Genomic DNA, 12696 nt, shown 5'->3' on the forward strand with positions numbered 1-12696 from the left:
CAGCTCTTCTGCATTGTTGGGTCTGGCATATCGCATCTTCATCTTCACAATACCCCATAGATTTTCTATGGGGTTAATTTCAGGCGAGTTTGCTGGCCAATTAAGAACAGGGATACCATGGTCCTTAAACCAGATACTGGTTGCTTTGGCACTGTGTGCAGGTGTCAAGTCCTGTTGGAAAATGAAATCTGCATCTCCATAAAGTTGGTCAGCAGCAGAAAGCATGAAGTGCTCTAAAACTTCCTGGTATACGGCTGCGTTGACCTTGGACCTCAGAAAACACAGTGGACCAACACCAGCAGATGACATGGCACCCCAAACCATCACTGACTGTGGAAACTTTACACTGGACCTCAATCAACGTGGATTGTGTGCCTCTCCTCTCTTCCTCCAGACTCTGGGACCCTGATTTCCAAAGGAAATGCAAAATTTACTTTCATCAGAGAACATAACTTTGGACCACTCAGCAGCAGTCCAGTCCTTTTTGTCTTTAGCCCAGGCGAGACGCTTCAGACGTTGTCTGTTGTTCAAGAATGGCTTGACACAAGGAATGCGACAGCTGAAACCCATGTCTTGCATACATCTGTGCGTAGTGGTTCTTGAAGCACTGACTCCAGCTGCAGTCCACTCTTTGTGAATCTCCCCTACATTTTTGAATGGGTTTTGTTTCACAATCCTCTCTAGGGTGCGGTTATCCCTATTGTGTACCCCTAATGTGGTATTTTTTTCTACCACATCTTTTCCTTCCCTTCGCCTCTCTATTAATGTGCTTGGACAGAGAGCTCTGTGAACAGCCAGCCTCTTTTGCAATGACCTTTTGTGTCTTGCCCTCCTTGTGCAACGTGTCAATGGTCGTCTTTTGGACAACTGTCAAGTTAGCAGTCTTCCCCATGATTGTGTAGCCTACAGAACTAGACTGAGAGACCATTTAAAGGCCTTTGCAGGTGTTTTGAGTTAATTAGCTGATTAGAGTGTGGCACCAGGTGTCTTCAATATTGAACCTTTTCACAATATTCTAATTTTCTGAGATACTGAATTTGGGATTTTCCTTAGTTGTCAGTTATAATCATCAAAATTAAAAAAAATAAGCATTTGAAATATATCAGTCTGTGTGTAATGAATGAATATAATATATCAAGTTTCACTTTTTGAATGGAATTAGTGAAATAAATCAACTTTTTGATGATATTCTAATTATATGACCAGCACCTGTATACACGCATAAATACATACATGCATACATACATACATACACACACACACACACACACACACGCATACAGTCATGGCCAAAAATATCGGCACCCTTGCAATTCTGTCAGAAAATGCAACACTTCTCTCAGAAAATTGTCAATTGCAAATGTTTTGGTATTCACGTGCTTATTGTTTTTGTTTGCACTGCAACAACACAAAAAAACAAACTTGATAAAATTTCACACAGAACTCAAAAATGGACTGGACAAAATTATTGGCATCTTGTCAAAATTGTAAGAAATAATTGCTTTTCAAGCATGTGATGCTCCTGTAATTTGTATTTAGACACACCTGTGGCAAGTAAGAGGTGTGGGCAATATAGTAATCACACTTGCAACCAGTTAAAATGGAGAAAAGTTGACAACCTTTGTGTTGTGTGTCACACTGAGCATGGAGAAAAGAAAGAAGTGTTAAAGAGTTGTCTGTGGATTTGAGAGAAAAAAATTTGGAAAAACATGGACAATCTCAAGGCTACAAGTCCATCTCCAGAGATCTTAATGTTCCTGTGTCCACTGTGCGCAATATCATCAAGAGGTTTGCAGCCCATTGCACTGCAGCTAACCTCCCTGGACATGGACGGAAGAGCAAAATTAATGAAAAATTACAACGAAGGATTGTTCGAATGGTGGATAAAGAACCCCGATTAACTTCCAAACAAATTCAAGCTGATCTGCAGACACAGGGTACAACAGTGTCAGCTCGCACTATCCATCGCCATCTGAATGAAAAGGGACGCTATGGTAGGAGATCCAGGAGGACACCACTGCTGACACAAAGGCATAAAAAAGCGAGACTGGAGTTTGCCAAAACGTATGTGACAAAACTACAATCCTTCTTGGAGAACGTACTGTGGACAGATAAGACAAAAGTAGAGCTTTTGGTAAAGGACATCATGGCACTGATTACAGAAAAAGAAATGAGGCCTTCAAAGAAAAGAACACAGTCCCTACAGTCAAACATGGTGGAGGTTCAAAGATGTTTTGGGGTTGCTTTGCTGTTTCTGGCACTGGATGCCTTGACTGTTTGAACGGTATCATGAAATGTGATGATTACCAAAGAATTTTGGGGTGCAACGTAATGGCCAGTGTCTGAAAGCTGCGTCTCCACCAGAGGTCATGGGTCTTCCAGCAGGACAATGACCCGAAACACACTTCAAAAAGCACTGTAATGGTAATGGTTACAAACAAAGCGCTGGAGAGTTCTGAAATGGCCAGCAATGAGTCCAGATCTGAATCCCATAGAACACCTGTGGAGAGATCTCAAAACAGCAGCTGGGAGAAGGCATCCTTCAAATCTGAATGACTTGGAGCAGTTTGCAAAAGAAGAGTGGTCCAAAATTCCAGCAGCGAGGTGTAAGAAACTCATTCATGGTTACAGGAAGCGATTTGATTTCAGTAATTTTTTCCCAAAGGGGGTGCAACCAAATATTAAGTTAAGGGTGCCAATAATTTTGGGCCAATAATTTTTTTGAGTTCGGTGTGGAATTGTATCAGATTTGACTTTTCTTCTGTTTTTTTGTGTTGTTCCAATGCAAACAAAAAAAATAAACGCGAGTACCAAAACATTTAAAAATACAACAGTTTTCTGAGAGAAGGGTTGCATTTTCTGACAGAGTTGCAAGGGAGCCGATATTTTTGGCCATGACTGTGTATATATGTGTATATATGTGTATATATATGTATATATATATATATATATGTATATATATATATATATATATATATATATATATATATATATATATATATATATATATATATATATATGTATATATATGTGTATATATGTGTATATATGTGTATATATATATACATACACACACACACATATATATATATATACACACACATACACGCACAAATGTTTGTGTGTGTACAGTATGTACCTTTTTAAGAATGTATAATGACTGTAATGTCTGACTTTGGTTGACTGCTGAAAAGTGATTTGAAAATTTTAATGCCTGGTTTACCATTTGATTAATGCTAATTGTGTCACATCCTCTCATTAGGCTGGTTTTAGTACACTGCTTCCAAGGCCAAAAAAATGGCATGTTAAAGCAAGGTGTGATCATGCTGTGAGCGTTGCGATTGGTCAGATTGTTTTGGAGCTGTCGTCACACTTACCTAACAAATGGCTGCAATAGCCGTGTATTAAAACAGGGATAATGAGAACTTTTCTTAAGGTAAGGTAGGGAGGCTGCGAAAAACCGTTCGGGCACAGGACCTTTGCTCATTGCCATTCTGTAGATTCTAACCTGTGCTGTATTGCTGTTTAAATGCAGAAATTTACATCATTTTATCAATATGTCTTTGGAGGCAGAACGTTTGAGGAACCTGAAGCGTGCTGTCTAGACAAATCCTTTGGTGATTTTCAATTATTCTCCTTGCATAGGTGCACGCATGAGCTGTGCACAAGTAATTTGAAGGTCTTGATCGCACCCTCTCTGGACAATTGAGATCTTATCCCATATAATATGAAATATTTTAAAACAAAACCCAAGCCTGGAGGTTAATTTCTTTTTCTTTTTGCCTAACTTCATGGCCGGAGTTGCCTTTAGCTTCTGGGAAGACCAGCACTATTGAAAAATAAATTAAACAGGAAGAATGCAAAGATAAATTATTCAGCCAGGGTCTTGGGTGCTTGGATACCAGCAGCCCCAATCCAAGGTGTGCTATTTTCTGCCTGATTATCAGAGCTCAGACCTGACCAGAAATCCAACACCTCTGTGTCCAGCCCTGAACAGGAGCAATCGATAAACCTGCGGCTGAGGAAGAGGGGCTTCAGGAGGGGCTTAACATTTTACCTGCCTCTGCCAAGGCTCAGGAGAAATGCGAAGCAAGAGAGCGAGCGCAAGAAACGGCTGTAGCAAAAGACCCAACTTCTTCGCACCTCAACATATACGTTCTCCCGACGTGATGGGCTTACAAATGAGCCTGCTGAAACTTTGATGAACTAAAAGTTGTACGTGTTTGACAGTGAATGTGCCCAGGATCTGATTACAGAAGTTTCTCTCTTGGAAACCCTGCTGATTATCCTGCTCTGCTTTTCATCAAAGTATTATTGAATGGCTTTAAGTTGACCACTATTTTAGAGTATGATGACTTGCTTTGGGACTAAAATTCCATCCTCGTCCTGTTTTTAGGGTTCGTACTGGGCAATCGACACAAATCCAAAGGAGGACACACTGCCCACACGACCCAAGAAGAGGCCACGGTCTGGAGAGCGGGTGAGTGAAAGTTTGTTTGTGTGTTTTTGTGTGTGTGTGCGTGCGTGCGTTTAAGTTTGTGTGTGCTCAGAGACCCCCTGGTGGTCGGCTTTCAGACATAGACTTTCTCAAGCCAAACTCAGCTCATTACTTCGAGTCCGGGAGTGATCAAAAAGCAGAAAACAGTGAGTGTCTCGCTCTCCCAGTTCAAGCTCAATGTCACTGATTTGCTCCATCACTTCTCTTGACCCTGTGGTTGCTTAAATTACTGTTCAGTTGCCACTGTGATTATTAGTGTTTCCAGCACGGTAATTTTATGGCTCCCCGTTCTCCATAATAATTTTCAAAGGCCCCATAACTTGTCCAGTTGTTTTTGATTTACTAAAACATATTTTTACAGTTTTTGCCCAATTAATATAATAAAAAATTATAAAATAAGAGCTTTGCATATCCATAAAAATCATCAAAAATGTCCATGCAGTTAGAAGATTTTGATATTTTGCATGTATCTAGAGAGAGGCTATTTCTAGGTGTGTGCGATATTGAAAAAAAATTATATCAAGATATTTTTTGGGATTTTTTTCGATAACGATAATTAGACAGTATTTTGCCGATTGTTATTGTGCTGATATCTGACTACCATGGACAGCTGCATATTCTTTATATTCTGTGTGGTCAGTTCACATCAGTGATAGAAATGAATCTTTTCATATAAGTTTAAATTGATTTTTACCTTTTAATGGGCAATTTTTTCCTTTAACAAAGCCATTTTTTTCTAAAAGTATGCATCTTTTGAGTCAAATTGTTACATTTAATCAGTCAGTTAGAATAAGACATTTAGGCTGTTATCAAACAAATGAAACCAGTATCAACAAAATTAATCTTTGCAGAAGTTACATCTGAAGTGGCATTTAGATGTATTTACTCACTGTTTAGGACATGGAGTGCTTTAACCTGCAGTTACAAATGCATAATGTTTTGATATTTTAAACATAAAACATTAAATACTGATATTTGAAATTATTTTAAAATGAACAGATGCTTTGAATGTAAGTAGCAAGTCACTGTTAACAAGTGAGTCATTGTGACAGAACCGAATCATTTAAAGGTCGATTCATTCAGGAACTAAACGTTGTCATGTTGCTCAGAGTCGCAAAAAAAAAAAAAACAGTGCTGTAGCTGTTTGGAATTTTTTTTATTTGGCGAAATGGAGCAAAAACAGGCAACATGGTGTCTAAAACGTAAGTCTCTTAATATTAACTTACTGTTTATTGAACTGTTGTATAAAATCAATATCACAATCGTGCTTATTTTTTAACAAAAAACGGCACTCTTCGTGTGATTGTAACTATATGAAATGAGATATATACACATTTTCTGCCCTCATATCTTGAATTTTGTGATCATTCTTAATGCATTTTAATAGACTGAATCATGCAGTGAAAGAACACTCTAAATGCGCACACGCTCTAGTCTAGACTTCACGTAATGAATGCGTGCTCTCTGTAGGGGTGTTTTGTTTGGTTTTTGCAAAATACTCCATAATGTCAAATTGCACATCGTTAAAACAACAATTACGATATTATCGCAGACGATATATCGCACACCCCTAGCTACTTCACATATTGATGTTTTTCAAAACAGTGGGAACCCTGGTTCTTCTAAGAAAGAAAAGAAAAAAACAGTTGTTGAAGGGTTGAGTTACAAGAAATATCTTAAGTTGAATTGAGTTTGTTTTCTTTTTCTTTTCTTTTTTTAAAGGAATTGTTCACCCAAAAAAGAAAATGTACTCAGCATTGGACCATCCAAAAGGAGTTTATTTCTTCATCGGAATAGATTCAGAGAAATTTAGCATTACATCACTTGCTCAATGAGTCCTCTGCAGTGAATGGGTGCCGTCAGAATGAGAGCATCATGAGTAATTCACACAAACCCAGTCCATTAGTTAATGTCTTGTAAAGCAGTGATTTGAAGTTAAAAACGTCTAAATGTAGGATTTGTTTAATACAAACACACAGCTTTTTGCTTCATTGGAGTCATGTGAATTACTTATGGATTATTCAGATGTTTTAATCAGCTGTTTGGACTCTCATTCTGACAGCACCCATTCACTGCAATGTAATGCTAAAATCTTTCTAAATCTGTTCCAATGAACCATTGATTTACAATTTTATTCATGGAAATAGAATTTAGCCAAGCCATATTAGCCTAGATTTGGCAGTTTCAGATGAGTGTGATGATATTAAAAACTGAAATAATTCAAAGATAATATATAGAAACAGGTCTTTTCATGCATTTGCTTCAGGGTTATTTGAATCACAAACAAATGAATCTCATGAATCAGTTCTTTTAAACCACCTCGCTTTCTGACTGGATGTTATGTCAGTGTGTATGTAAAGATACACATTCACCAAAGAGATTTGTTTGTTTGTTTGCATTTTACAAAAAAAGAAATATTGTTTTAGTATGTTGTAAGGATCACTTATGAGTGCCTGCTGTGAAAACAGATTTCTGTAGGAAAAAAAGGAATACAGGTGTAAAAATCTCAGCCTATAGTTGTCAGATTCATCTTTCTGAACTTTAACGGTCAGCAGAAAACTGTATAATTTCTTCAGAGTATGCGTTGATGACTCATTGCACACGTTTTTTTTATCTTTTGGAAAGAGCAACAAACAAAACCAACCAAGCAACAACACATAAGATTTAATGTTTACATAGTATGTATTAGTTTAGTCATAGAAGCTTCTTTCCAAAGTAAAGATATTGCTCAAGTCTCTCTTTTCCATCAGCATTATCTTGCAGACAGTCTGCCTTAGCATGATGCTGCCTGTGTTGGGTTTTTGCTTTTTTACAAGGCCAGAAATATGTGACAACATGGGCTTGGTGTGTTGATAGAAAAGAGTGAGACGGGACTGAATATTTCCTCAGTCGAGAACACTGGCTTTGTTTCATGTCTGAGTCGGTGCTTTACAGTCGTGCCGCACACAGGTTTTCTGATTGCGCGCTCATATCTTTTTATATAGCTGTCTCACTCAGTGCAGCTCAGTTTATCTTGTAGAGGGGGTCCAGCTTATTAATAAACTGTGCCCCAGGCAGCCTTTACATACGTTGCATTCTGCAGTCATTTTTTAGCAAACATCAATTAATGCAGAGTTTCTGCGCCGGTTATTTTCAGCCAGAGCTTTTTCCTTCCATTATTTATGAGCAGCGCTCACCGGAATGTACAACTCGGCTGCACTCGACGCTGGCCTCCGAGGTTGACCTGGCTCAGAGGCATCTTGCATCATTTTGTCCAGCCCTACATTGTGGATTGGAGGCAGGCGAACCAAAAAAGTTCAGCTATAGTAAGAGCAAGGGGCGGGGATTGAAGATGTAGTCATATAACCATGACAGGAAACCATATAGATGAAATGAGCATTTACGAATCATGTTATTTATCAGGGCATCAGACTGTGACTAAATCGCAGTCACAAGCACAATGGGGTGAAAAAATGTTAGCTTGAACTAGTCGTTTTTAGCAACAGACACCAAGAATTTTATTGTGCAATATTGACAAAATTATAACTAGGGCTCACCTGTTTTCAGTTAATGAACGGAACACTACATTTACACGGACATCAATACTCTGATTTTAATACGATTAAGACAATACATTGATTAAGAATCTACCATGTAAACAGAGATTTTTGATTACCTTAATCCGGCTAAAGTCGTAATCGAAGTAGACACAAATCGAATTAAGACATTTGGAGTATTCCTATTTTAGTCGCATTATTGAAATGCCGTACAGACATGTAAACACCTTAAACTATCACCGTCGTGTAGGACTATTCGCCACATTTTGCAACAGGATACACACGGCAGTGATCAACCGTTTGACGGCAAATAAAAGCGCTTCAACACCACCGCCATCATCTGTTTGCAAAAATAATTACCTGCATTTGAAGCTTTCATAAAATTAAAAATGAAACACCCAAAACTGTATATGGCATCATCACGAAGACGAACTGTTTATACGTGAAATTCTGGAGGGGAAGTCAGATGGTGTCACGTGGGGATGTAATGACGTGTGCCATTAATCGCTCTATGTACTCTAACATGTAAAACGAGAACGTGAAAGGATTATTCTAAAAGCAACTCATGTAAACACCTTAATTATAATATTGTCTTATTCAGAATAAGGTAAATAATTAGATTACTGATGTCCATGTAAACGTAGTCATTGTAGCACCCCATTGCATCCAAAAACTCGCAAAAAGCTTTGTACTTTTTTACTTCTGATGTGAAACAAAGTCTCAGATTTAAATTTCTTACCATTTTATTACAATATTCAAACAATAAATGCCGATTTGGTGCTGTTTAATTTGGAGTGACAGATTGTTGTAGCGCTTCAATTCAAGAGAAGCGGCAGCGCGAAACAAACATTAACTGATCATCTCCTCTGCTTTAACGAGTTACAGCACAAAATAAACATGAATAAACATCCTAAGGTATGTTAAAAGAGAGTACAGCTTACCAAAATCCACATCCAGTCTCATGTAATTGCCCAATCAGTGTTTCAAACGCAGAAAGGTGTCAGTACAACAGCTTATAAATAATGTCACGTTTTACCTCAGAAAAAACATATTCGGTGACCAAAACTTGTTAGTCAGCTAGAAAAATTAATGCAAGAGGAGAGCATTTTGCTAAATATGAGCACTATATAACATTTTATAATTTTTTTTACTGTTCTTCAGTGTTTAATTTGTTTGAATAAATTGGTCAAGTTTTATGACAGCCACTCTCTAAATGTCTGTTTCAAAAAAACTAATTGGAGTAGAAATATTGGAGTATTATTATTAATATTATAAAAACTTAGTGTACTTATAAACATTTTGTGTAATTTAAGCGTGTGTATATAAATCAGTTAATTTTAACATTCAATATTATAGGAATGTAGCACCTACTGACTCTCATGTGTATTTTACATTAGTTACATTAGCATAAGTTGTTTTGGGCCTTTTTGTGAGAAAAATGGGCATGTACTGTAGGCTACTATATATCCAGAATAATTGAAAATCAAATGAATCAAATTGGAAATCAAATCGAATAGTAAAATTTGTGTCAAAACATGGCTCGAATTATAACGCGCTAATTTCAGGGATTTTGTTGTTGATTAATCAAACAATATTTTGCTAAGTGTGTTTTTGTGCTGGTATCTTGACTGGTTTAGACCTGACAGAAATTTTTCATATCCTTCGTATTTTTTGCAGAACTGTTTTTTAATAGTAATAGATGTATGCATCATCTTTTATGTCAAATTTGTACATTTAATCAATAAAATTTATATTGCTTTCTTAATGTTTGTAGTCATGTTCAGTGGTAGTAACGAGTTACATTTACTTCGTTAAATTTACTTGAGTAAATTTTTGGGGTGACTAATACTTTAAGAGTATATTTAAAAATGGGTACTTTTACTCTTACTCAAGTACATTTTTAAGGAAAAAACGGTACTTTTACTTCGTTACTGTGGGCGACGCTCCTCTCGTTACTTTATCTTAATGCAATACAAGTTAAAAATTGATTTGGTACCAATGTTGTTGAAAAAAACCAGCATATGCTGGTTAGGTATGTTTTGAAGCTGGGATGCTGGTTTATGCTGGTCCTTTGCTGGTTTAAGATGCTCCTTAGCTAAATGAATGACATTAAAAAAACATTACAAGTATTTTGAACGGCAGTGTGTGTGTGTGTACATATATATGTATGTGTGTGTGTGTGTGTATATATGTATGTGTATGTATATATTTATGTATATATACATTTTATCTAAATATCTATATATCTAAATAAAAATAGACTATATTCAGTATATGATCCAAAGTAACTAGTAACTAACTACTTGAGTACTTTTTTTATCCGATACTTTTTTACTCTTACTTAAGTAACTATTCAGACTATTACTTTTACTTTTACTTGAGTACAGTTTTTGGGTACTCTACCCACCTCTGGTCATGTTGATATTCAGGGGAAAACAGCACTCTTGCTTATGTGATGTGTGTCACCTAATTGTATCATATGACATAAATATAAGACAAAAACACATAGAGGGGCATTATTATTATTATTATTATTTTTTTTGCCCCCATGTCTTAAATCAAACTACAATCTAAAAGACTACATCAAGCTCATGGAGTGCATGATGTGAAGGCATGTTTTGTTCTGGCAAAGTGAGTGATGTACTAAGTCAGGGCTCCAGACTAATTATTTTTACTTGGAGCACTGTATTATTTTTACTTAGGAGTACAAGCAGAAAATTTAGGGGCACACCTAAATAACACCTAATAAATTAAAAAAATAGATTTTTTTTTCATATCATATATTGTTTTGCATTAATAATTAGCATTAATTTAGTAAAGCACTAAGCTTGAGTTGGGAAGCTTACAATATTTATTTTATTAACAGTAACGTGCAAAATCAAATTTTTATGTAGAAAAGGAATATATTTTACTCTTATTAAATGTACCATTATTCTTCTGTAGTCTTACATGGAACTGACCAACAACTTCAGTGATTGTGATTTAGTCGCAAATTGAAGAAAAGTTTGTTTTTCAAAGCACTTTGTGATTTTTCTTACTTCATACACAAAAATAGTAAAACTCTGTCAAAATCTGATTTCTTGATGATTTTATTTTATAATAGCCTAGTGATTTTAATAATTGGTATTTTATAATTTCAAAATATAAAGGAAAAAGTATAAATGAATGTCTAATAAGCCAATAAATGCACCTCTGTTGCCATCTACAGGTTATAAAGGTGATTTGATTAATTTTTTTAATTTTATACAAGTGTTTGTTCACCACAGTATATTTTGATCATCCCATTGAAAATAACATTCAAATTGGAGCTTTAAAGTGCTGGCAACAGTTGTGTGAAATGCTTCACTGAAAAGTCACTGAAAATTGCTTGAATTTCTCTCTCAAAAGGTTGTATAAACCCTTGAATGAATAATGGAGTAACATTTGACAATTTCTACCACAACACCATGGTTACAGTTAGCGTTAGCGTTACTGCTTCTGGTTTTCTACGTCAGTACTGTTTGATCTGTTTATAACAGAGAATTCTGAGCAGAATTTGAATGCTTCTCTCTAGATCTCACAGCAAACTTTATTCATTGTGCGGCAAATTCAAACACTTGTCACTGGATCTCGCAGCGCTGTGCTGTAACAGTGTTGCGAAATCAGCTTTTGTTCCTGTGTAAAGTTGTTCTAACTCGGACAAGTTTGGTGCGTTGCGGTCCGAGCTGATAAACGGTCCATGCTGCGCAGCTCAAACGAGTAGTGGGATTTTGTTACGCTTTTGTTTCGTTTGTCGTTTGATGTTTCTCATATGCAAACACATGAAAAACGTGGTGGTCCCCGCCTAAAATTTACTCACACCGGCAGAAAAAAGGGTCGCAAAATGTGACCATTTGCTCGCAGTCTGGAGCCCTGTAAGTGGCTGCTCATACATTGTTAAAACAACAATTACGATATTATCATAGACCATACATATCGCACACCTTTGGTGCACTGTCCCTTTAAGAGAATGTAAATTGGTTGGACAAAAAGTGTATATATCAGAAATCACATGTGATAAGCCTGATAGCCTAATTGACCTCATGTGTGTTGAGTTGGTGGCGCGTGTTTTCCTCTTGTATGGCAGTTAGGCCAGTGTCATTTATAATTGCCACACTCTAGACTCCAGTGAGAGTATCATTCTCTCGGCACACAGCTCTGCCCTCAGGCCACACACAAACATTTTTCATACTGACACTCACTTCACTCACATCAAAAACCTCCAATTAGATCCATTCTCTCTCAGCCTGATCCTGCATGCAAAAATAAGTGGGAATTCTGTCTGTGCAAAGTGTGACGCTCGCTATTAGGAGTATATTTCATTAGACACTCACTCTCTCTCTCTCTCTCTCTCTCTCTCTCTCTGTTTCTCTCTCATCCTCCTGCTGTCTCGTTTAAGAAATTCTTTGACATTAAAAATTGTGACTTAGCAAAATCTCATTTATGTTTATCACAAATTAAAAATCGCATTGTTGCCAGGCAATCCTCTTATAATAAGCAGTTTTGGGAGACAGGCGTGCTGAAGTTATCTTTTACCCCAGCAAGAGCAGACAGAGCACAGGGAGCCGTTCCTCTCTCCTGCTCATCTCTTTCCCAGAATGCCTCCAATTTTGACCTAAATAAAAGGTGCTGCTCTTTTGTTGT

At 36.8% G+C, this 12696-nt stretch overlaps 1 protein-coding gene across 1 annotated transcript in view; it reads left to right on the forward strand.

Annotated features, from left to right (window-relative positions):
* The window catches only part of foxj3 (forkhead box J3), a 114191-nt gene that overhangs the window by 81330 nt on the left and 20165 nt on the right, over window positions 1-12696 (forward strand). Inside the window, 1 exon segment of the mRNA XM_058790661.1 lies at window positions 4397-4480. Coding sequence (XP_058646644.1) covers window positions 4397-4480 — 84 coding nt within the window.

The sequence above is a fragment of the Onychostoma macrolepis genome, chromosome 11 (assembly GCF_012432095.1).
Source record: "Onychostoma macrolepis isolate SWU-2019 chromosome 11, ASM1243209v1, whole genome shotgun sequence".
NCBI classification, from domain to species: Eukaryota; Metazoa; Chordata; class Actinopteri; order Cypriniformes; family Cyprinidae; genus Onychostoma; species Onychostoma macrolepis.